Below are 26,858 nucleotides of genomic sequence, written 5' to 3'. Positions count from 1 at the left end.
GTAAAATTGCTAAGTTGGCTGAAGGCTTCTGTCCACTCACTTGTCGCCCAGTCTTGGATGACAATTGAAGACAGCTAAAAGGAAAGATGAAGTTTTAAATTTTACATTTAAGAAATCATTCATGCAGGGGGATCAAACAAACACACCAGCTTCTGACTGTTGTTCAGGCTCTCACATGGAGGGCATAGAAATTAGAACCATGACATAGAAAGCAATTGAAGGAGCTGAAATTAAATAAGTTACCAGGTCCAGATGGAATTCCAGTTTGGTTTGTGGAGACTACTCTTAGCCTGCATTTGTCATGAATCACGCACCCAGCAAAAGTCCCAAGCAAACTGAAAAAAGCGCAGGTGATTCCTGTATATGAGAAAGGTAAAAGAATTGACCTCTATAACTACAGACCAATATCCTTAACATGGGTTTACTGCAGAATTCTTGAACACATTCCAAGTTTGAATAGAATAAATTCCCATGAGGCAGAAAAGCTTCAGTCCACAAATCAGCACCAATTTAGAAATCATAACTTCGTGTGAAACTCAGCTTGCCCTTATCTCACGTGATATTGTACAGAGCATGGAAGTGGGGCAACAGGCATCTTCCATAGTCCTAGATTTCCAAGAAGTATTTGCCACAGTGCCCCACTGCCAGTTGTTGACAAAAGTCTGAGCATATAGTTTAAGATCCCAGATACGGGAGTCGCTCGAAGACTTTTTAAGTAATAGAACCCAGTTTGTGGTCCTCAACAGTGAGTGTTGTTTAGAGCCAGGGTATCATCATGAGTGCCCCAGAGAAGAATGAGAGAACCACTTTTGTCCTCTATATATGTAAATGACCTGATGGACATGGTGAGCTGCAATGTACAGCTGTTTGTCGACGACGCTGTGGTGTACAGGGAGGTATCGATGTTGAGTGACTGTAGGATATCTGAGATGACTTACACAAAATTTTTAATTGGTGTGATGAATGGCTGCTTGCTCTAAATGTAGAAAAATGTAAGTTAACAGAGATGAGTAGGAAAAACTGTGCTGTAACATTTGAATAAGGCTTTAGTAGGATGCAGCTTGTGACTGTCACTTTCATTAAATGTCTAGGTTCTACTTTGGAAAGTGATATGAAATGGAATGAGCCCATCAGGTTGGTAGTAGGGAGGGTGAATGTTCGACTTAGTTTCATTTGGAGAATTTTGGGAAAGTGTAATTCATTCATAAGCGAGACAGCATGTAGAACGCTAGTGCAGCCCATTCCTGGTACTGTTAAGAGTGTTTGGCATTCCCACCATGTCAGATTAAAGGAAGACATTGAAGCAGTTGTGAGGTGGGCTAATAGATTGCTGACCAACAGGTTCAGCCAGCATGCAAGTATTATGGAAATGCTTTGTGAAGTAAAATGAGAATCCCTGGAGGGAAATTGACTCTTTTTTCCAAAAGGCATTGTTGTATTAAATTAGAGAACCAACATTTGTGGTTGGGAGTGAAACGGGAGAGAAAATGACTATTTTTGGTACAAGATACCCTTCTCCATGCACTGTACTGTGGTTTATGGAGTGTGTATGTGGATGTAGATTCTTATTGTACCTGAGCAAAATGGGGGTGGCTCACAAAAATGTTGTGTTAAGATGGTCTTACATTTATCGTGGTCATTTGGCAACCTCACAAGAAATAAATGACAAAATATTACATAAGATAATATAATTCTAAATCACACTCAGATATGCTTTTCATGGCATGATAAGTATCTTAAATAGGTTTATTAGAATAAATGTTGCTGACTTAAAAGGATTATCTTTTCACCCTCTATTCATTTTTGCCTTTAGATTTTACACAGTGTGCACCATTTATTGATTAACTGGCATGCTTCTAATGGCAATTTACACGATATAAAATAACTATTCAGCAAGCTTAAAGTTTAAATACTCATCATTTGGGATAATTAGGAAAGGAATCGGATAACTTGTGCTGCTTTCATTCTACGAACAGCACTAGAGACTCAGAGTAGGGTAGATGTGCATAATCATACTGTTATAAAATTGGCTGTAATTTTTCATACTAGTAAATTTTTTGAAATGTAGCTTTTTGTGGTGCTTAGTGACATCACCAACTTTCATTTGAGACCTTGTATGACATGATAGCTCGAAGTGTTTGTTAGTTATTAATTTTCTGTTGCCTGTTGTAATATTCATAACCATAAATATTTGTATCTTTTGTAATAATTATTATAAAATTATGGTCCATATTAAAGTGAGCTCATCTCATCGTCACATCACTGCAATTTCTGCAGTGCCTTTGATTTTATTGTAGCATGTTGATAAGTTGTGGAACTTAGTTTATGTTAAAATTTGCAACAACAGTATTACTGTCGACACCGAATAACCACAGTTACATGCCTTTCGACTGACCTCAGGCTATGGGAAGTACCCACACTGGTAAGTGGACTTGCTTGGCTACAGCCAATGTGTATACTTCTACATCTACAACTACCTCTCTACTCTGCAAACCAGTGTGAAGTGTGTGGCAGAGGGTATGTCCAGTACATCAGTTATTAGGACTTTTCCCTGTTGCATTCACATATGAATCACAGGAAAAATGATTATTTAAATGCCTCTGTGCATGCTGTAATTAATCTAATCTTATGTTCACGATCCCTATGGGAGTGATATTTATCGGCTTATAGCATATTCCTAAGAATTATAAGTTAAAGCTGGTTCTTGAAGCTTTGTCAATAGACTTTCTCGCTATAGTTTATTTCTTCAAAAGTCTGCCAGTTCAGATCTTTCAACATCTCAGTGACACTCTCCCATGGGTCAGACGAACCTGTGTCGATTCATGCTGCTCTTTGCTGTACTCATTCAACTACTCTTGCTAGTCCTATTCGGTATGGGTCCCACATACCTGAGCAATATTCTAGTGTGGGTTTCATGAGTGATTTGTAAGCAGTCTCCTTTGTAGACTGATTGCATTTCTCTAGTATTCTACCAAGAAATTGAAGTCTGCTACCTGCTTTACCCACGACTCAGCCTATGTAATCATTTCACTTCGTTTCTCTACTGTTACATTCAAGTACATGTGTGAGTTTACAAATTCCAACTGTGACTCAGAAATATGATATTCGTAGGGTACTAAGTGAGAAGTGCACAATTTCACGTTCTTGAACATTTAAAGCAGGTTGCCAGCCATTGCTATCAATGTCTGACATATTGTTTCTACAATTTCTTTCAGACTCCACTTCATTGTAGATAACTGCATCATCTATAAAAAGTCTGAGGTTACTATTAATGTTGCCCACAAAATCATTAATATACAACATGGACAGCAACAAAAGGTCTCAATGCATTTCCGAGGGGTACATCCAAAGTTACTTCTACATCTGTTGATGATCCTCCATCTGAGATAACATGCTGTTTTCTCCCTATGAAGAAAATCTCAATCCAGCCATATATTGCTCTAACATCTCATATGTAGGGACTGAACAAAGTCATATTTTATGCCCATATCCGGTGTTATTTTTAGGCAATTTCAGTGATATTTGCATCAAATTTTGGAGCTATTTTTTGATAATTTCTGTGCTACTTTTGTCAAATTTGTTGCTATTCGTGCAAAATTTGGTTCTGTTTTTCACCAAATTCGTTGTTTTTGGGAATTTCACTACTGTTAATTTTGGTGTTATTTCTCTCCCTTATTCATGTTATTTTCCTTTCGGTGCTTTTTTTTGCCAACTAAGGGTATTTTCTTTTTTTTTTTTTTAACTAGGTGCTATTTTTTTGCCAGACTTGCTGTTACCTTTTTCCGTTTTCGGCATTGTTGGTTTCCAATTTTGCTGTTTGTTTACCAGTTTCAGTGTTGTTTGTTTGCCAGTTTTCATGTTGTTTGTTTTCCAGTTGCCATGCCTTTTTCTGGTTTCCATGTTGTTTGTTTCCCGATCTTGGTACTATTTTTGATGTCATCATCTTGACGTATGCAAAGAAGCAACTGTCATTTTAAAATAATACACAAACGTGAGCCTTGAAGTAAGAAGCCAAAATGTGTTTTGAACATCAAATAAATATCAGTTACAAATATTAGTAAATTACTGTCCTCAGATTCATAGAATTTTTAATACAGGAAAATAACAGAATTCTTGATATTTCACGATAAGCACCAGTTACATGCTATTTTCTGCATTATCATTTGTGCAAAATTTTCCTGCCCATATACATATGATCATACTTTTGATAATAAGCGTAGGTGCGAGAGCCGAGCATCTGCTCCTGGCAGCCCATACCACTGCTACTAACAAGACATACCCCCTCCCATTTCTCCTTCTGCACAAGAAGTCAGCTCATAATTTCATAGACTGACAAAACCCTTTATATACACTGACTGGCATGAAAAATATGGAACCAAATAAATGAAATGTAATCATTGTGTAATTATCTATTTAATCAAAGTGAAGCACTTCAACCAATTTTTTTGAGCGGGTTATGCTGTTGGATTTGCTTTGTGAGCAAACAATGAAATATTGAATGTTTATTGCACTAGCCTCGATTGCTGTTTCCCACACAACCTGGAAAACGCATCACTGAATGTGAGCGAATAATGTTTTACCACTCTTGAAGCATTTATTGTTGTACCCTGAATTGTTCCCCTATTAATCAAACATTTTTGTAGGATCTTTCTGTGATTGTTGTTATCAGTTTTCTGAAGTAAACATGCTGTTAAGCCCTAAAGAAGCTGTGAAAACTGGCGCTTTGGTGGAAGATGGGTGCAGCATGCATTACATTGCAGAAGTATTGAGGACTACACCTTCCACGATTTCCAGAACTGTATCGAAGTATGGAGAAACTGGAGGCTTTGTAAGGAGACCAGGAACAGGCCCAAGAAGAGCAACATCAGAGAGAAATGACCACTCCTTACAACTTCAAGTTCTCTGCAACTGCCACACCACTGTCATTGAAGCATGAAATCGACTACACCAGGTCCAAGGGGTGTTAATGAGAGAATTGTTTGAAGAAGACTGCAAGAAGACAATCTTCAGTCTTGAAGACCTGCTACAAGTCTGAAACTCACCAGAGAGCATTGCACAGTGCTCGACTTTGTTTGCAACGGAATGTCGTGGGTGGGCAGTATAACAATGGGATCAATTGTTGTTCACCAATGAGTTGCAATTTGGCCCCTGATCACCTGAAGGAAGAGAAGGGGTCTGGAGAAGGCCAGGACAAAGGTATTCCCCTTGCACATTCTCATCCAGGATGGCCAAACAGGCAGCCTGCTCTTCTGCAGTGTCCAAACATTTTATCAGCTCCCCCCCCCCCCTCCCCCCAAAACATAAAGAAATATGTACGAGTGAGCTTGAGAGAACGTAGTGGCAACAGTATTGGCCCACACCTTCAAACCCAACATTTGAGGAAAACATTACCTAAACGTTCTCTGGCATGTATGGCAAAGTGTGATGGTGACTCATCATGAAGGAGAACCTAAAAGTGTCAGTAGATAGTTTCATGTAAAAATAACACCACATAAGCAATGGTAATTAATTTATCCCTAAAATACAAAGAAATGGCTTAATGTTTCCACGCCTGTCATTAAGGACTTGAAAGTTCCCAGCTTCACACAAATTTGACACAGATAAATGACTGTTAACAAAACATACTGAGGGAAACACATTAGCTGATTTGCATGATTTTTATTCCTAAGGAATAACTATTGTAACAAAATACAATGAATGTAGATTTGTGGAATTAAGAGAGGCCTTGACTCATCTTGGACTCTTTCAACAGAACCGTTGCACCATCTATTGTATTGAAGATAGTTGTTCCCAAGATGGAGTCACTGTAGGTGCATAGGAATGGGATGGGATAGTGGTCAGGAATGCTGGTCAGGAATGGTATGGGCATTTGAATTTATGGTATTTGCCACATAAGCATCAGGAATCGTCCTTCTTGGGGATGATGTGAAGATCTGAGGCCCAAGGGCTTTTGGAAGGGTAAAGTGCGCCGGTGTCAAGCAGCTCTTCAAACTCGTTCTGTGTAATTTTGAATTTGTAAGGGGGAGGGACATATGCGGCAGAAAACAGGAGGGGGGGGGGGGGGCGGGGGTTGTGGCTACATAATGCACCATGTGCTGAACGGGAGCCATTGGATTGCCTGGTGAGAAGGGGAAATTGAACGGGAGCTGCAGTAGACGGACATACCATAGGTACTGTTGACTAAGCGACACTTTGCTACATTGGTCAGTAGTCAGTAATAACTGTGGTCAGTAACATCAGTGACCATGAAGGTACACAGAAGTGAAGGCATTAGTTGAGCAAGTGGGTATGCTCCCGGTAAGTTGGGATAGCTGAACTGTTGGCAGCAGCAATTCAGGACAGGACAGGAGGGGCCAGGATTCAGAAGTAGTGTGTGGGGGATATAGGTAGGTTAGAACTTATGTTGAAGAGGTAGTGAAAAGGGAACTGTCATTATTCAGATCCAGAATGAATAGATGCTGTGAAGTGATACAGCAACTGGACGCACCTGCTGCTAGTTACTGGGAGCAGAGGGGTTCACAATTTGTGGTGTTCTCTCTAAACCTCTGGTGGTACCAGCAAGCTTCAGTAAGTTTGCAGCAATTGTTGGAGGGGTGGCTAAAGCCTCGCTAGTGGGGGGGGGGGGGGTGGTTGTTTTTGCATGGGTGGTTTCCCACAGGTGGCAGTGGTCAGTGCATGGTGGCAAGTGGGTTAGGTGTAGGTGGGTGATGTTCTCAGTGAGTGCTGTCACCTTGGAGCTCAGATGTGTCAGAATCTGGTAGAGGTTGGGGTCTGCAAGCTGGACAGATCACTAGCAATGGGGGCGCAAGCAACATGATGTGCACGGAATCTTGCGGTTGGGAGGAGAGGGCAGGTGAATACCTCTCATGCTGGCAGCTGCCGGCAGGAGCCACAGAATGATAGCTCGCGAACACATCACAGCTGCTGCCAGAAGGGTATTCAGAGTCTTGAACAGTTTGCAAAGACACTTGCATTGCCTAATGGTAAATGATTGTGTGAGGCCAGGGAAGGAAAGCAGACGAGCCAGCAATTTAATGGTAGGTCTTTGGGAAGGACATGCAGTTCTGCCAGTGCTCAGATGTAATTCAGCAACCAAGATGGGGGCTGTCTCTGCACTGGATAATAAGTCACATGCCCATTACATCTTCAGTGATATGAAGCTGGGAATGATGTGCTCTTTTAGTTTAGTGTAACTGCTGGGTGGTGGTGGTGGTGGTGGTGGTGGTGGTGGTGGTGACCACCCCAAACTTTGTTGCATTGCTCATGACAGAACATTCTGTGAAAACTGCCTCAATGGAAGCAGACCACAAGTATGGGTCCTGTGGGTTGAAGGGAGGCGAGTGAGTGTCTGCACAACTGGGAGGAGGTTCTGTGGGGTCTGCTGGAGGTAGGCCCACCATCCTATTGGTTAGCTGAGCCAAACTGTTCTGTAAAGCTGGTAGTTGTTTGTGGAGTTCTGAAGCATCTGAAGTGCTCGTAGATGCTAGGGCAGGAGGAATAATGGGAGGTTGTCAGTTGGAGAGCCCATTGAGTGTGACCGCAACAGTGATGGGGGCATTTGGTAGTAACATTGTAACTTAAAACAGTGTGTCATGATATGTAGTATGTTGCTAACAAAGAAAGAAAGAAAGAGAGAGAGAAAAAAAGGAGAGAGAGCTGCAGAAGAGTGTTGGCTAGGCCGCACGATAAAATGGTGGATTGGTCCAAGGGGGCATGTGATGGCATGCACAGCCCATTCAGTGAGGTGGGGTTCGCGTGAGGAGGCGGATGAGGAGTGGCAGTCCAAGCTGAGGGTGGGATGTAGATGGAGAGTGGTATGTACAGTGAGAGTGGAGGGGAGGCTGTGAATGAAGGGTGGTGAGCAGGGGTGACAATCAGAGAGTGGAGAGTGTGAGCAGGATGTGTCCTGTTGACTTAATGAAAACTAAGTGTCCTCATGACCATGTGGAGCGTGAAAAGTATAAACCAGCATGTTTTGGTAATGAGACCTGGTGCTTGTTTTAGAGGGGGCCACCAGTGAAGAGACTTGTGTACCTACGGACTAACTATTACAACAGAACTCAATGAATTAAGATTTTTTGCTTTAAGAGGGTCCCTCTCTCATGACGAAGTCTTTGAACAAGGTAAAGCTACTCTCAGTCTACAGTACTTATTGCAACAACATTTGGCAACTCGAACGAACAAATAATGGGGGAGAGGGTGACTTTATTGCATGGTAATTATGGAACAAAGTTTAAAGGTGAAATATGTATGAGCAAAAAAAAGGGAGATCGGGAAAAATTTGGGCTCACCTGGCAGTGATGGGAGCCAGCAGTGTTGGACGACAAAAAAAAAATCATTTCTGGGTGCACTTAGTGGTCAAGGGATACCAGAGAGCTGTCTGGGATAGAAACGGTAGTGTAAATCACCTGGTACTCACCAAGCTTCACTACACAAAACACTTCACTGCATATCATAATACAGTGGCTGACACTAGGGGGACGAACTGGGATGCTGCCATCAGACTTTGCAGGATCATGACAAAAATACTCTGAGGAATCTCAGTTCAAGCACAGGCATGGAAGATGCTGTAAAACTTCTGTCATTTGGCAGACTGGAACGAAGCACAAGCAGTGGAGCGCAAGCATGAAACCATTCCTTTATATGAACTCTGGTAATGTGTGGCAACTGAGAGCACAAGCCACCTGGCGTTGTGACAGATGGGCTGCCGAGAGCGTGGCTGGGGGGTGTTACCTCGATGAAGCAGGAGCAGAGACTGGTCAGTGATTGTTGGGGGTGCTTGGCTCCTGGGAAGCACGATGGTCATAAATCTACATGTGATGGAAGCGACCAACATAGGTGTTGCGGGAATGCGGTGACATGTTGGCTGACAGGAGGCTTCTCTGATTGCTGGTTTCTGGCTGTCGTGCCACATCGTCTGCTGCAGTCGGTGGAGGCGGATGAAGGGAGTCATTACAATGCAGATTTAAAATGTGAAAAGTGTTTCACTTTTTGATACTAAGATTTACAGTAATGATTTTGCAATAAAAAAGTACAACCACCTAAAAAGTTAATCTGTGATACATCACAAAATAAAATAAATTTTGCATGCATCTTACTACAGCATGTAAACATTTCTACCATTACCCTGTCATTTAAATTCTGATAAACTATGTTAAGGGACACAACTTAACTTTTGTTTATTTGATTGATTGTGTATTTGCTTTTACCTAATTAGCATCAGCTTTTAAAGAAATTTGCACTCAGGACCATATTCAGGATCATTATCTGATTTGTAGTTGCCTGTATTACCCTCAGATCCTTGTAAATCATCGATGAAAAGTATTTTCATGGTATGAACACTGCAATAATACTGGCAACCATGTTCTTGGCATTCGTCACTGTTTACAGGCATACATCCTGACAAAGTTGCCATTTGCAAGAATCTGAAATCAGAGAAAGAGCTGTGATTTCTCAGTCTGTTGTGAAACTGGCAACTAATATGAATGAAGCACATCACTTATCATGTTTTACTTGCAGTAACTGTGTTTCTTATCGGCTACATCTTACCACTGTTTACCATCAAGGTCTTCATATAAGTTCAAGACCCTTGCCACATTTTTCTCTCTGCATGTGAAAGCTGATCTCAGGAACTACTGTAGGGATATTGATACAGTGCCCACTAATAGATAGAATGATTCACTAGGAAGGCTTTTGGGCACAGGGGATAGGTATAAGGGCACCCAATTGCAGCACCAGGCTGGCGCAAGGTACCGCTACTGGGAGGCCAGCAGTAGAGCATCTGGCCACAAAGTTTAAAAAGTTCATCAAATCCTGAAAAAGTGGACCCAGTACAACATGGGATAAATGCTTGGTAAAAGGAGAAAGAATTGATATAAATAGATTTTATAAACTCTACATTAATGCAGCTCTAAGGTTACGATGAAAATGGTGTATTTTAGGGATCAAGTGTTATTGTTTTATGTTGAAGAAATAATCATTGTTATAATATCCAAGTAGTCTGAATTAAACTTGATGCTTGTACTCGCACATTAAAGTTTCAGGTAGCTATAATTGGATAGCTCATAAGTTGATTCTTTGCTTAGTTGATAATGATACAGTGTTAACCTGAGTATACTGTGTCTACTACCCTATATTTGTGACTTAGCTGAAGCATATGGTTTCATAATCATATAACTAGTCATTAAGCTGTTCAAACTAACAACATGGTTCCTGTTGATAACTTTTATATTATGATATTACTTTCATGTTTAATTTCGAATTTGGTAATAATTATTCATTATTTTTGTAGTGTTTGTGGCCACAGTTAGACTCGAGACATGTTGATGAGACAGTACCTGCAAAACCAGATGCTGAGCCTGTGAGAGTCATGTTACTAGCTGACACACATCTGCTGGGTTCTCGGAATGGTCATTGGTTTGACAAGTTAAGAAGGTAGATGCATAATTTATTACTATAACAGTATTTTTTTATTCTTTAATTATTCATATTATTGATATTCTTCTTGGTCAGCTGACTCCTTGTATTCTGCGCCATCAGGAAAAAGGACACTCAATTTGGACCACTTTTAGCTTCCACTTTATCTGTACACAGCTTTCATTTCTAATTAGAGATCCTGTTATTCATGAAAGAGTTGTTTTGCTGAATGCCTGGGATGAATATGGCTTTGAATAAAGTACCTGTAAACTGTCTGAGGCTTAAGATACTGCACCCGGTCATGACCAAATCCAATATAGCACGCTCTGACATTTGCAAGCAGTGTGAAAGGAAGTTGTCCTCGAATGCTTCAGTTTGATATTTCAGTCAGGCCACTTTCCCAATTCATGGACAGAGGCAATTTGGATGCCTCTCCTCAAATCAGCAAAGGATTGAATTTGTTTCAGTAGTTACCAAATTGTGACCTTAACTAGCTGTGTGTGAAAGATCCTTGAGTGAATTTTTAACAGTCATCTGCCCTGGGTGTTAAAGGACAGGTAAACCCTTTAGCCACTCTGTGTGGATTCATAAAATTTCAATCCACTGCAAATAGCCTGACCCCTGGCTTTTCAGCAGATTTTCCTATATACACATCACTGTATTGCTATATTTTTTGACATCGGTAAGACATATGACACTACTTGGAGGCGCAGTAAGATGTATGACACTATTTGGAAACATAGTATTCTAGGGCACCTCCACTGATGAGGCTGTCATGGCCATCTTCCCATCTTCATATGAGCCTTCCTATCTAAGCACTTTTTTACATCCTGAGTTGGTGACATGCTGTTGGATTGTTTTGAGCAGGAGAATGGTGTTTCTCAGGGCTGTGTTTTAAGTGTTAGCCTCGTTGCCATAGCCTTAAACTGCATCTTGTTTATGATAGGGAATCTCTGCAGATAAATATGTGTGTGTGTGTGTGTGTGTGTGTGTGTGTGTGTGTGTGTTTTCAATTCAGTCATTCTTGTCATATTTTTAATTTATGTGACCAGCATGTGAGGGACACTATGGAATTTTTTAGACTCAGTCAGGTTTATAGGCCCCATTTTTTCTTCCAAACACCTGAGAGACTGAAAGCCAGGACTTGGAAGGCACTGAATATCACAGGTCTTGCGGAATGGACAGGGAGCATCTGCTCCAGTTTTGTAGGGGGTGCTTACAGTATGAGCCCCATACCCAGTCTCTGTGCTGAAGCTGGGAAACTGCCATTCACCATCCAGCAGCAGCTCCTTTGTGCATCAGGCTTGAAAGCTCCTCACTGCTCTAAATTCATAAGCAGTTGTTTTTGTCCATGTGCAGCATGGCCATTATGGATCCGCATTTAGCATGTCTGAAGTCACTTGGTGTGGAACAAGTACAACACCAAATCCAGGATTTTAACCAGCTGCCAACATAGTTACTGCAGAGGCCCAGAGTAATTTTAGATTTAGTACCGTACAGGAGAGGCTGCACTCCTGCATATGTTTTTAATACATTATTTATGACATTTTGACAGAGTACCATAACTCCATAGCTGTTGTTTATGGATGGCTCTGAACATGGGGACTCGGTTGGTTGCTCAGTTGTTTCTCCTGATCATGTCCACAAGATCTGAATGTGTCAAGACTTTACTGTCTTTGATGTGGAATTATATATAATCTCGCAGGCACTGGGGCAGATGAGAGGTGTTTAGCGTGCTAAATTCCTAGACTGCTCCAAATTCCTGAGTGCCCTTCACTCTGTATAATGCTTGTACCCAGCAGATAAAGTAGACCATAATATACAGGATGCCCTTCCCCACCTACACAGGCTGGGGAAGGAGGTATCTTTGTGTTGGGTAACAGGGCACTGGGTATTATGGAAAGCAAAAGGGCAGATGTAGCAGCCAAGGAGGTATATCGTGATCCAAAGACACTTCAGTGTACCATCCCCCTACATGCTGTCAGCTCATTGTTGAGGTACAGAGTCATGCATGCCTGCAGAGAGGCTGGAAGTGATGGACAATAAGCTGTGTCTAGTAAAGTCTGCAATGTGGCTGTGGTGTACCTCCTTCCTGCCATGCAGACAGGATAAGGTCCTCCTTCCTCGTCTTCACGTAGGCCACAGCCGTATGACACATGGCTTCTTGCTCCAATGAGAGGACTTCCCAATGTGTGGTGCTTGTGGCATACAGAACACAGGGTAGCACATTTTAGCAGACTGTATTTTATTTTTGGACCAAGGGGTGGTAGCTCATTTTCCAAAAGGTTTGCCGTCTGTTTTAATTAGGAGTCAAATAAATTGGATACAAATTTTAAGATTTTGTGAATTGTCCGACTTTTACTTGTTCCACGAAATTTTAAAGTGATGCTTGTCATGTGCTATCAGGATAGCTGGATTATTCATGTATTTTGTAAGTGATCAGCCCCCCATATATTCCTGTGAAAATGTTTTGGTTTCCTTATTGTCTTACTTTGGATTACTTAACAGTTTTAGAACATCTGAACAATTTAACTCTGTCTTGTGTGATGTGAGCTAGTTTGATTGTGCAGGTGGTCATGGGTGATATAGAGGGAGAATGAGTACAATTTTAACTCGGATTGCATTTTATCTCTTACCTCACAGTTGTAACTTTAACCACATTTATTTCCCCGGTCCTATCCCCCCCCCCCCCTTTCCTTCTCTCTTCCTCTCTCTCTCTCTCTCTCTCTCTCTCTCTCACACACACACACACACACACACACACACACACACTTGTGAATTATTGTAACTAGCAGATATAGGTATCATGAGAAAAAGCAATCAACTGAGAGAAAATTAATTTATTTTGGTATCAATCACAAAGCAAGTAGTAATTTCCACTATATTCATTTTATTACTATGTTAATGTAATTCTGTTTGTTTCCACAACAGAGCATGAAATACATTTTGTGACATTCAGTAATGCTTTATCATTTGGGCATTAGGATACCCCATGAATGCTAGGTAAGAATTATCAACCACAGCTAACAAAATATTTATCATTGACATCTGTAAATGTACATGAAACTTAACATATTAGTGATATGAATATAACAGAGGGAAACATTCCACGTGGGAAAAATATATCTAAAAACAAAGATGATAAGACTTACCAAACGAAAGTGCTGGCAGGTCGATAGACACACAAACAAACACAAACATACACACAAAATTCAAGCTTTCTCAGCAAACGGTTGCTTTATCAGGAAAGAGGGAAGGAGAGGGAAATACGAAAGGATGTGGGTTTTTGTCTTTCCCTTTCCTTCCCTCTTTCCTGATGAAGCAACTGTTTGTTGCAAAAGCTTGAATTTTGTGTGTATGTTTGTGTTTGTTTGTGTGTCTATCAACCTGCCAGTACTTTCATTTGGTAAGTCACATCATCTTTGTTTTTAGCATATTAATGTGTTGTTGTATTCTGTATGGCAACTTGACAATGAGTTGAGGCTTGCAATGTGTAGCAACATGTTAAACCCTATAGTGAGAGTCATGTGCCATAAATTAAAGCTTGTTTGTTGACAATATTATGAAAAGGAAAGTAGGAAAGTTGCTACTCACCAATACAGCGGAGATGCTGAGTCGCAGATAGGCACAACAAAAAGACTCTTACACTTAAAGCTCTTAGCCATTGGGACCTTCGTCAGCAGTAGATCACTCTCTCTCTCTCTCTCTCTCTCTCTCTCTCTCTCTCTCTCTCTCTCTCTCTCTCACACACACACACACACACACACACATGTAGCTGCAGTCTCAGGCAACAGAAACCACACTGCGAGCAACAGCACCAGTGCATGATGGGAGTAAGTTTGATATGGATGGAGGTACTGACGTAGCCACCTTTGAGGCAGAGGTCAACATCTACACTCATGCTCATAAATTAAGGATAATGCTGATACATGGTGAAACAATGCTCTGGTGGGGAGTTTGCGGGTTTAAACCCCTCAGGGTATGACCATGCAGTGCATTTGACCTGTGGTCGTCGCAAGGTGGCAGAGGTGTGTTGGTGCATGTCAGTGTACAGTGCCGGGAGTAAGTGTGCAGACGTTTTCAGATGTTCTAATGGTGATTGTGTGTTGAAAATGACTCAAAGAATACATATTGATGACGTTTGAGGGGTAGAATACTAGGGTGACTGGAGGCTGGTCAAACACAGCAGGTTGTAACATGGGCCCTCCGTGTGCCACAAAGTGTGATCTCAAGATTATGGCAATGATTCCAGCAGACAGGAAACGTGTCCAGGTGCTACAGTACGGGATGTCCACAGTGTACAACACCACAAGAAGACCGATGTCTCACCATCAGTGCCTGCAGATGGACACGGAGTACTGCAGGTAGCCTTGGTTGGGACCTCACCGCAGCCACTGAAACAGTTGTCTCCAGACACACAGTCTACAGACGACTGAACAGACATGGTTTATTCACCCGGAGAGATGCAAGATGCAGTCCGCTGACCCCTGGCCACAGGAGAGCCTGTAAAGCCTGGTGTCAAGAACACAGTACATTGTCATTGGAACAGTGGTCCCAGGTTATGTTCACAGACGAGGCTAGGTATAGTCTGAACAGTGATTCTCGCCGGGTTTTCACCTGGCGTGAACCAGGAACCAGATACCAACCCCTTAATGTCCTTGAAAGGGGCCTGTATGGGTGTCGTGGTTTGATGGTGTGGGGTAGGATTATGATTGGTGCACGTACATCCCTGCATGTCTTTGACATAGGAACTGTAACAGCTCAGGTGTATCGGCACATCATTTTGCACCAGTATGTCCACCTTTTGAGGGGTGCAGTGGGTACCACCTTCCTCCTGATGGATGATAACGCACAGCCCCACAGAGTTGCCATTGTGGAGGAGTACCTTGAAACAGAAGATATCAGGTGAATGGAGTGGCCTGCCTGTACTCCAGGCCTAAATCCCATCGAACACGTCTGGGATGCTCTCGGTCAACATATCACTGTACATCTTCACACTCTTTGAACACTTAAGGAGCTCCGACAGGCACTGGTACAAGAATGGGAGGCTATACCCCAGCAGCTGCTCGACCACCTGATCCAGAGTATGCCAACCCGTTGTGTGGCTTGTGTATGTGTGCATAGTGATCATATCCCATATTGATGTTGGGGTGCATGCGCTGAAAACAGTGGCGTTTTGTAGCACATGTGTTTCAGGACAGTTTTCTCAATTTATCACCAATACCGTGGATTGTGTCATGTGTGTTCCTTATGTGCCTATGCTATTAGTGCCAGTTTTGTGTAGTGCCAAATTGTGTAGCACCACATTCTGCAATTATCCTTAATTTATGAGCATGAGTGTAGGAAGGTGGCTGGATGGGTTGAGTAGGACGAAGCGAAGCAAATGGGGGAGAAGTTATTGAGGTCCTGGAGGAATGTGGATAGGGTGTCCTTGCCTTCGATCCAGACAGCGAAGATGTCATCAGTGAATCTGAACCAGGTGAGGGATTTAGGAAGGATTCCTCTAGATGGCCCATGAATAGAATGGCATAGGATGGTGTCATGTGGGTGCCCATAGCCGTTCCCCTGATTTGTGCGTGGGTAATGCCTTCAAAGGAGAAGTAATTGTGGGTGAGGATATAGTTGGTCATGGCAACTAGGAGGGAGGTTGTTGGTTTGGAATCCGTCGGGCATTGGCGAAGGTAGTGTTCAATAGCTGTAAGGCCATGGGCATTAAGAACATTAGTACACAGGGAGGTGGCATCAATAGTGATGTGCAGGGAACCATGTGGTAAAGGGACAGGAACTATGGAGAGTCAGTGGATGTTATGATTGGTATCTTTTATATAGGAGGGTGGGTTCCGGGTAATAGGTTTAAGTTGTTGGTCTAAGAGAGCAGAGATTCTCTCAGTGGGGGCACAGTAACCAGCCACAATGGGGCATCCTGGGTGGTGAGGTTTATGGACTTCAGGAAGTGTGTAGAAGGAAGGAGTGCGGGGAGTGGTGGGGGTGAGTAGAGAGATGGACTCCAGGGAGAGGTTCTGGGATGGGTGTAAGGTTTTGAGCAGTAACTCAAAATCCTGCTGGATATCTGTAATGGGGTCATTGTGGCAAGGTTTGCAGGTGGATGTATCTGACATCTGGTAGAGTCCTTTCACCAGGTAATCCTTGCAGTTCAAAACAGTGGTGGAGCCTTTGTCTGCAGGTATGATTATAAGGTGAGGCTCAGTTTTTAGATGGTGGACTGTAGTACTTTCTGCAGATGTAAGGTTAGTTTGCATGTTGAGGGATTTGGAGAATGACGGTGAGGTAAGGTTCGAGCTTAAGAAATTCTGGAAAGTTAACAGGGGGTGATTTGACGGCGCCAGGCATGTATCACAGTTGGATTGGGGAGTGAATTGAGTTAGGCAAGGTTCAGTATTGGTCTTTGGTTGAGTCTGATTGGTAGGGTTGGTGGCGAAAAAGTGGGGCAAAGGATGAGGCCTTTGGAAAGGACCGATATTTCTGTGGGGCTAAGGCGTCTGCAGAATAGGTTCATAACTGTGTTACGGGTCTGTTTAGGTTCTGGTTACTGTGTGGTGGAGGGTGGGGTAAGTGTTGTGGGTCTGCAATACAGGGTTTGTCAGCTATGAGAGGACGTGGAGAGGTTTGGAGGTTGTAGTCAAGTTGGTGGACAGTTGTATTCCGAGGCAGGAGTAGAAAGTGAGCAGGATGAAGAGCTTTTTGAGGTGGTATTGTGCATGTTGCTCAAGTTCTTGCAGGGCAAGAGTTTCAATTTGTGTTGTGTGTTCAGAAATTTGTGCTCGCTTAGCAGGAGAATTTTGCGGATGGAGAGAAGGTACTGCAAGGAGGTTTGGGCTTGTTTGATATGGTTTTGCAGGAATATGTTGGTGAGGGCTAAAGATTTGTGGAATCTAAGCAGATGGAGGTTTTTGGGGAAGGAGGGGTGGCAGCCAGAGATGGGTAACTTGATGGTAAGGCCATTTGGGAGAATTCCATGAGCAAAGCAACAATACAGGAACAGTATGTGGGACTGGGATCTGTCTAGGGATAAGAAAACTTTTCTGTACTGATATCTATGGTGGTGGGAAAAAGGCAAAAAATCATGTAAATAATGTAGAACCATTTCTGAAAATTTTCACAAAATTACAACCAAATATGTGTGAACATTCACAAAAAGGATTAAATGGATGCAAAAGGGGTAAAAAAGATGAAAACTGAGGTAGTTGAAAATAGTGGAAGGCGAAAACTCACTAAAATTGGCGAGAAGTCACAAGGATCAAAGTAAAGAATAAACAATAAAAAAATGTTTCTTACTGTGGGTAGCAGGTCTGAGGGTGGAAGAGTGCGAAGAAGGGGAACAGCAGATGTAACTGGATGGTGGAATTAGTGGGTGTGAACTGGGACAGAATGGAGAAAGAGTGGAGGGTGGAGAGGAGTTCGTAGGATGAGATACAAGATTGTGTGGCACCAGAAAAGTGCGGGAATTAACATGGGAAAATGGGGGAAATGATGCAGACATAGTGATCAATTTGAGGGTATAGGATTAATTATATTTGCGGGAGTAATGTGGGACATAAGATGCTACACCAAAAATCAGTGTGGTCTTGTAGCCATCTTTCGTGAACGGCCGAGATAGTTGATGCAGTGTGGCTCATAAGTAGTGTGTGCAGTGTGGTTTTTAAGGTGAGAAGACAAACACAGGAAAGAAGAGAAAGAAGGACTGACATTAAGTATAGTGACGTAAAAGAAAATAGTAATAAAGGAAAACAGCACTGAGCTAGGATTGAAGAAAACCGATCAGGCAAAAATCAAACAATGGAAAATCGAGGATGGAATGCAACAGTATCATGAAAAGGAAAGTTGCTACTCACCATATACTGGCGATGCTGAGCCACAGATAGGCACAACAAAAAGACCCATAATTAAAGCTTTTGGCTGTTAAGGCCTTTGTCAACAATGGAACACACACACACACACACACACACACACACACACACACACACACAAACGCAGTTCACACACACAGCTACAGTCTCAGGCAACTGAAACCACACTTTGAGCAGCAGCACCAGTGCATGATGGGAGTGGTGACTGGGTGGAGACAAGGAGGAGGCTGGAGTGGGGAGGGGGAGGGATAGTATGGTGAGGGTGGCAGACAATGAAGTGCTGCAGGTTAGACAGAGGGCAGGAGAGAGGTGGGTTGGGGGGGGGGGGAGAGGAAATAGCAGAAAGGGAGAGAAATAAAAACACTGGGTGTGATGGTCGAATGCTGGCTGTCTAGTGCTGGAATGGGAGCAGGGAAGAGGCTGGAAGGGTGAGCACAGTGACTAACAAATGTTGATGCCAGAATGGTTATGGGAATGTAAGATGTATTGCAGGGAAAGTTCCCACCTGTGCAATTCAGAAAAGCTGGTGTTGGTGGGAAGCATCCATATGGCACAGGCTGTGTAGCAGTCATTAAAATGAAGAATATCATGTTTGGCAGAGTGCTCAGCAACAGGATGGTCCACTTGTTTTTTGGCCACAGTTTGTCGGTGGCTATTCAACTATATCTTCACCCACAGTTACCTTGAAGGCATTACCTACGATCAAATCCTGGGAACGGATATGGGCACTCACATGCCACCTTCCTATGCCAACCTATTCATGGGCCATCTAGAGGAATCCTTCCTAAATCACTCACCTGGTTCAGATTCATTGATGACATCTTTGCTGTCTGGATCAAAGGTGAGGACACCCTATTCACATTCCTCCAGGACATCAACAACTTCTTCCCGATTTGCTTCACCTGGTCCTACTCAACCCATGAAGCCACCTTTCTAGATGTTGACTTCTGTCTCAAAGATGGCTACATCAGTACCTCCGTCCATATCAAACCTACTAACCACCAGCAATATCTCCACTGCCACCCATTCCATACCAAGAAGTCCCTTCCGTACAGCCTAGCCACCTGTGGTGATCGCATCTGCAGTGATGAGCAGTCCCTCTCAAAATATGTGCTGAGGGTCTCACTTAAGCCTTCACTGATCATAATAATCCTCCCAATGTTGTACAAAAACAAATCTCCCATGCCTTATCCCTCCAATCTCCTACCACCTCCCAAAGTCCCACCATTCCAGCCGCAGAGGAGCATTTGACTCATAACTCAGTACCACCCAGGACTGGAACAACTGAATTAAATTCTCTCTCAGGGTTACGATTACCTCTCGTCATGGCCTGAAATGAGAAATGTCATGCCCACTATCCTTCCCACCCCTCCCACAGTGGTATCCTGCCGTCCACCAAACCTACACAATATACTTGTCCAACCTTACACAACCCCTACTTCCAATCTCTTACCTCATGGCTCATACCCCTAGATGAAAGACCTGTCCCATACATCCTCCCACCATCACTTACACCTGTCCAGTCACTAACATCGCCTATCCCATCAAAGTCAGGGCTACCTGTGAAACCAATCATGTAATCTAGAAGCTAAGCTGCAACCACAGTGTTGCATTTTATGTAGGCATGACAACCAACAAGCTGTCTGACTGCGTGAATGGCCACCAACAAACTGTGGCTAAGAAACAAGTGGACCACTCTGTTGTTGAACACGCTGCCAAACATGATATCCTTCATTTCAGTGACTGCTTCACAGCCTGTGCCATATGGATGCTTCCCACCAACACCAGCTTTCCTGAATGGAGCAGGTGGGAACCTTCCCTGTAACACACCCTACATTCCCATAACCCTCCTGTCTTCAACCTTCATTAGTCACAGTTTTCACCCATCCAGCCTCTTCCTCCTTCCCTGTTCCCATTCCAGCACTACACAGCTGTCGCTCCACCATCATACCCAGTCTTTTTATTTATTTCCTTTTCTGCTCCCCCCCCCCCCCCCCCCAAACTCTCCCCTGCCCTCTGTCCAACCTGCAGCAATTCATTGTCTGCCAGCCCCATCATACTATCCCTCCCCCTCCCTGCCCCAGCCTCCTCCTTACCCCCACCCAGTCGCCACTCCCATCATGGTGCTGCTGCTCGCCATGTGGTTTCAGTTGCCTGAGACAACAGCTGTGTGTGTGTGTGTGTGTGTGTGTGTGTGTGTGTGTGTGTGTGTGTGTAGGCCTATCTGTGACTCCGTATATCTGCTATATGACGAGTAGCAACTTTCCTTTTTGTAATATTGTTACATTGCATCCTGGATTTTCCATTGTTTGATTTTAGTTTGTTTTTCGAGTGGTACTGACATTGTAAAAACATTTTTTGAACAGTCACAATCTAATTAATCAAACAGTGGATGCTCCAGGTAAAAATGTCAACAATGTAGGAAAAGACAGATTACTACTTACCATAAAGAAGACACGTCAAGTTGCAGACAGGCACAATTAAAAGACACTCACTTAGCTTTCGGCCACAGCCTTTGTCAGTAAAAACATGCACACTCATATGCGTGGGCGCGCACGCACGCGTGCTCCCACACACACAAGGCAAACAGACCTCACGCACATACAACCGCCAACTCCAGCATCTCGGGCCAGGATGCTATAGTTAGTTAATTCTTTAGATAATTTTTGTGATTCCTTCTTGTGTCATTCCCTCCTTCCTTGTCCCCATGAATCTTCTCACTGGTTGGACAAGTCCTGACACAGTTTACTATCCTTTTCCAAGTTTTTCATCTCTGAGTATCACTTACACCCAGCCATTCAACGGTCTTATCATTTGGTGTATGTATTCCAATCTCTGTGTTCACCTGTGATTTGTACCTTCTGTTACCATGGAAGTTCTTTCCTGATCTCTTAACACATTTTTGAACTTTTCTAGTTAATTTTCTCCATGTATTTCTTTCCTCATCAATTCTGTGGGGAAATCTTCTCATCTTGTGTTGTCAGTCACCTTAATTTCAGCATCCTTCTGTAACATGATGCCTCAAATGCTTGGATTCTCTTCATTTGTTTTTCCCCATAGTCCATGATTCACTTGCATACAGCTACTCCAGGCATTCATTTTCACAAATTTATTTATGAAATAAGGTCTTTGTTAGACACTGGTGATCTTATTTTGGTGATAAGCACTCTATTTGCCTGTGCTAGTCTGTTTCTGATATCCTTCTTCATACTTTTATGCGTTATTTTCCTTCCAAAGCACAATTTTGTTTCATTTTGTCTGTTACATGGTCACTAGTTTTGACATTAAGTTTCTATTCCTCCTTAATGCTGTTATATTTCTTTTGTATACTGACAGTCAATATTCTGTGTTTGCCAGACTTTTCATTCAATTCAATAGATCTTGTGGTTTTTCCTTATGCTCACAGTGGGTAGCAATGCGGTAAGAGAATCCTATGGCTGATATTATTTCACTGGGCATCTTAATTCCACTTACAAGCTTTTCTGTCATATCTTTCACTGTTTCTTCAACATACAGGCTGAACAGAAGATTGAGAGAGAGAGAGAGAGAGAGAGAGAGAGAGAGAGAGTGTGCGTTACACTATTTTTAATTTGAGCACTTCTCCCTTGCTGTTCCATTCCTATTGTTCTCTTTTGGTCCTTGGGGATACTGACTATTGCTGGTCTTTCGTGTAATATTCTTCTGAGTACGTCAAATATTTTGCACAACTTTACATCATGAAATACCTTTTCTAAGGTTACAAATGTCTGATTTTTCTAAGTATTGCTTCCATTATAAATTGTAAGGTCAGAACTGCCCCTCTGATGCCTCTATCTTTCCAGAAGCTAAAATGATTGTCATCTAACACATCTCTAATTTTCTTTTCCATAATTCTGTTTATTATTCTGGTTAGTTACTTGAATGCATGAGCTGTCAAAATAACTATTAGATGGTTCCTGGATTTATGAGCCATTTATGTGTTCTAACTTGAATAATCATTTTATTTCCAGCTCCATTAATGATTTATAATGCTGTTGTAATGTTATCTACCCTTCTTGCTTCATTTTATTGTATGTTTTTCAAAATTCCCAGAGTCTCTCAATCCTGTTTACTTTCTCCTTCAAATTTAATGTTATGCAGTCTTAATTGTGACACCTTTGTCTATAAATTCTCTGAAAGTTATTTTGACTTTCCTATATGGTGTTTCAATCCTGATAACCATTTCCTTTCAAAATTCTTCACATTTTTTCAACAGCCATTTCACTTTAATTGCTGTACATGTTTTACTGATTTAATTCCTAAGTGACATATTGCTCTGGTTTTTTTTTTTTTTTCCTGGAACTGGTTTTTGTTGATCAATTGAAGTATTTTTCTGTTATCATGACAGTTACCATTCTTACAGCTATATTTGTCTGTCCAGTTTTGTAATTACCATTTTTAAAGACTAACAGAGACACTTAATATTGCAGTATCTACAATCTAAAAGAATCTCGAGTAACTGTCATCATTCCTTGGTATGTTTCTCATAATCTTCAATATTGCCATCATTTCTAAATTGTGATCTGAGTGTGTATCTGCTCCTGGGTACGCTGCACATTCTAACATATCAACGAAAATAATTAAGTTTTGGCAATTAATGTAATTGGCTACATAAAAAATCTACTCACCAAGTGGCAGCAGAACACACACATTAAAAAAAAAAAAAATTATAATTAGACAAATTTTCGGGACCAGTGTCTCCTCCTTCAGGAACAAGGGTTGAAGAGAGGGGGGGGGGGGGGGGAGGCATGGAGAAAAATGACTGGAGAGGTCTAGTAAAAAGGGGTAGATTTCAGAAAAGTGACCCAGAACCGCGGGTCAGGAAGACTTACCTTTCCCTTCACCCCTCTTCCTTCCCTTTCAACCTTTCTGCCTGAAGAAGCAGCCCATTGGCTCCCGAAACTTTCCTAATTATAACGTTCCTTTATATGTGTGATCTGCTGCAATTTGGTGAGTACATTCTAAGGTGTATGAAAAGAAAATTCTCTTGAGAAAACTATAAAGTTATGAGACAGAATAGCTAGCCAGTACTTTGCTGGAGGAGAAATGTCAGAACTGCCAATATACACACATAAAAGTACATGCATTATCCTAGCTTTCATAATTGATAGTTGCTTTCACAGGGAGGAGAGGGTATGTTGCGAAAGATTAAAAAGGAAGAGCAGACCACTAAGACCCCATTTCGCTACAGGTAGGTTCCTCTCCTCCTAAGATCTGAGTGACCTTCCCTCTCTTGAGGAAGGAACTAAATGTTCTGAAAGACAGGATATTGTTGTTACTACTACTTTTATATGTGTCTGTCATCAGTATTTCATATTTTGCATCTTGAAGGTAAGTAGTGGCCAGCTGTTCTGTCTCATTATTAAACAGATGACTTACATCATCAATTACAACATCTGTTTTTGATGCAAAGATGTTGTAAGTTTGCTGTGCTTAAGTTTTCAGCTTATTTCTCAATGTAATATGCATTTGTTCAATAAATAAATAGCATTAATTGTTTTTGTGATAGATCATATTTATGAATATCACTACGATGTTACAGATATGCAAGTAAAAATTATTGTTTCAGGGAATGGCAGATGTATCGTACATTCCAGACAGCAATGAACATTCACAAACCTGATGTTGTATTTTTTCTTGGTGAGTTTCTGTTCACTGACTAATTTGTTTTCAATTTTGTTGTTTTGACACTGTTAAAAATTAGAACTAAAATTCAGTTTGATGGAATCGGTAATACCCTGTGACTCAAAATGAATATGAGGTTTTAAGGCTTTGTAGCATTTACTGCATTCAATTTGCAGTTATAAATAATACATCAAATGAAAGAGCAACTCAGACAGCATTTCTTAAAAGTGTTCAAAGTGGGCACCATTTGTCACATCACACACATTGAACCGATTAGTGAATTCTTCCCAAACGTTGATCAGTGTGTTTGGAGTAATCGTCACAACTGCTCCAGTTCTGTTTCTTAAGTTAGGTAGATCAGCTGGTAGTTAAGGGATATACACATGATCCTTTACAAATCTTCAAAGGCAAAAATAGGATGGACTTGACTGGGTGAATGTGGAGGCCATGTGAAACAAGCTCTCATCCAGCTCCTTGCGGTCAATGACATTGTACCCTGTGTCATTTAACCAATCACATTCTGAGTTATACTAGTGAGATAGTGAACCATCTTGCTTTCAGATGCCCACATTATGTGTGATCACATTTTACCTTACGTGGAATGTCGATTCGTCACTGAAGATGACACAATCCAGAAAATGTTCTTCATTATGCAGCAACATTTCATTTGCAAAGTTGGCATGTAAACCATTGTCTGTAGGCTTTAGAGATTGTAAGAACTGCAACTGATAAGGATGTTGTTGTAAGCGTCTCCTTAAAAGTCTCCACACAGTTGTCACTGGAAGTGCTAGTTCATTACTAGCTTTCCGAATTGATTTCTTGGGGCTGTACATAAAAGACACACCCACCAGTCAAGCATATTCTTCAGTCACTGTACTTCATCCCATACTCATCCCTTTGGAAAGAAAGCCTGTGTCTTCAAACTGATGATGCCATCTACAGATGTTATCATCAGTTGGATGATTACAGTGGAATGAATATGGAACGTACATTGCATTGTAACAACAGATTCAAACTGTAAAACACAAAATTATTTATGTTCAGTAAACGCCATCTTTCCTACTAACAAACGTGTATACAAACAAAGCTATTTGAGGTGCTCTTTTCTTTGATTATTATTTTTAATTGTAAGTTGAATGTAATAAATGCAACAAAATCTAAAAATCCTGATACTCATTATGAAATATCTGGCATAATTTGTCACTGCATTATCATAGTTATGTGAGAAGAACTAAATTTACTCCTTGTAACTTCTGTGTCACAAATATGCTGTTCTCCTCATTTTTGTATTGCAGGGCAATGTGAATTATCATTTGTTGTTACACTGATGAAGCACCCATTCATCAGTTTATAATACTGTTTCCATGTCTTGTTCTCAGGTGATTTATTTGATGAAGGTCTCTGGTGCAGCGAGAAGGAATTTGATTATTATGTTAAGAGATTTCATGATTTGTTTTATGTACCTAAAGGGACACAAGTGTTTGTGGCTGTAGGAAATCATGATATTGGATTTCATTATGGGTAAGTGCCTTCATTTATGGCTTCTTATTCCTGTAAAACAAGTTTAAAATTAAGTGAATGCCCATTTGTAAAAAACCACATAGTAGTTGTTTGAGAAAGACTATTGGCAGTTTAGTTCTGTTTTGCCTCTGTAATATTAGTAATGTCTTTTTTATGTTAAATTCATTCAGATAAATTGTTAACCACTTTTTATTTTTAATCATCAACCTTTTGCCATCTAATGTACAAATTTTTAATGCCTGATCAATGAAAATCAATTTGTTTTTGAACAAAATATCTGGAAATGGCTTTGTAGACATTATCCACATTTTCATTTTTTTTTTTTTTTTTTTTGCCACTTATAAAACGTTGCAGTAATTGGAATAAATGGAAATCCAGTGGCACAATATTGTGTGAGATTGGTGGATAAGATGATGTGTCTGACCTCAACTCATTATTTTTACCAGGTTTCATCTTGTACAGTGTGGTCTTTTCTGTCAACAGTTAAAGACTGATACACTCAATCCAGTTGTTCTCAGTAAATGTTTGCTTTCACCTTTTTTCCAGGTTTCAACCCATTAAAATGAGCATCTCCCATGAATACTCCCCAAAACACACAAAGCACCTTTTCAGGACTAGGAATGACTCAAAATTGAATTTGTATAATTTTATTTTATTATCTTTCTTTTTACCAAAATGTTCTCTTTTTCCTGCATCATTGCAATTATTCAGCACCACATTTTTACCTCCTTTTGGAAACCAGTTATCTGTAATTAATTAATTTGTTCATTCATTTACTGTGTATGATCAGTCCAATTAAGGAGGAGAATTCTCATGGATGTGAGATGTGTTAATATATACACTATCCAAATACCATCAAATTGTAGAAACTTTGTGTGTTTACTGTAATAACACTTAACTATCTCCATATTGCTTAATGCTATTCATGCTCATGTCAGATAAATCCAATCCAGTAAATTACAAAGAAAGTTGTTACTTTGAAAAAAAGTATGGTTGCACTGAATACATGCTATTTATCTCCCATTTGTAGCTTAAAATCTATTTTGATTACACTGGAATTAGTTGAAGATGTAAGATAGCTGCATCTGTAAATATTGAGCTGTATTTACAGTACACTGCAACATTTAATGCAGCTTAACAATGAACACTTGTACTTGTCATGTATCTAACAAAACTTTTCAGTCCTTGAACCATTCAAATAATTTATAGGAAGAGTGGCTCATGAGGCGAACCAGTTGGAACTCAAATTCTGTTGATTTATATTGAAAGGAAGCTTGTTGAATATGATTACACTAGAGTATATAACTATACTCTGAACCTCATACAGAGAGGTAAAGCATACAAGAACATTACTTTTGTGTCTTGTATTTTGGTTGTGATGATCACAGTTAATATGAAACTGATTTTTAT

General features: G+C 41.1%; 1 protein-coding gene across 2 annotated transcripts in view; it reads left to right on the top strand.

Moving 5' to 3' along the window:
* Nucleotides 1–26,858, top strand: part of LOC126191028 (metallophosphoesterase 1) — a 149,251-nt gene that overhangs the window by 50,747 nt on the left and 71,646 nt on the right. For both annotated transcript variants that reach the window (XM_049931731.1, XM_049931732.1), the window contains 3 exons: nt 10,292–10,434; nt 23,872–23,942; nt 25,307–25,448. In XM_049931731.1, coding sequence (XP_049787688.1) covers nt 10,292–10,434; nt 23,872–23,942; nt 25,307–25,448 — 356 coding nt within the window. The remainder of the gene's footprint in view (nt 1–10,291; nt 10,435–23,871; nt 23,943–25,306; nt 25,449–26,858) is intronic.

Source organism: Schistocerca cancellata, chromosome 6 (assembly GCF_023864275.1).
Source record: "Schistocerca cancellata isolate TAMUIC-IGC-003103 chromosome 6, iqSchCanc2.1, whole genome shotgun sequence".
Lineage (NCBI taxonomy): Eukaryota > Metazoa > Arthropoda > Insecta > Orthoptera > Acrididae > Schistocerca > Schistocerca cancellata.
The sequence above is the reverse complement of the archived record's forward strand: the minus strand, read 5'-3'. Positions and strand labels throughout refer to the sequence as shown.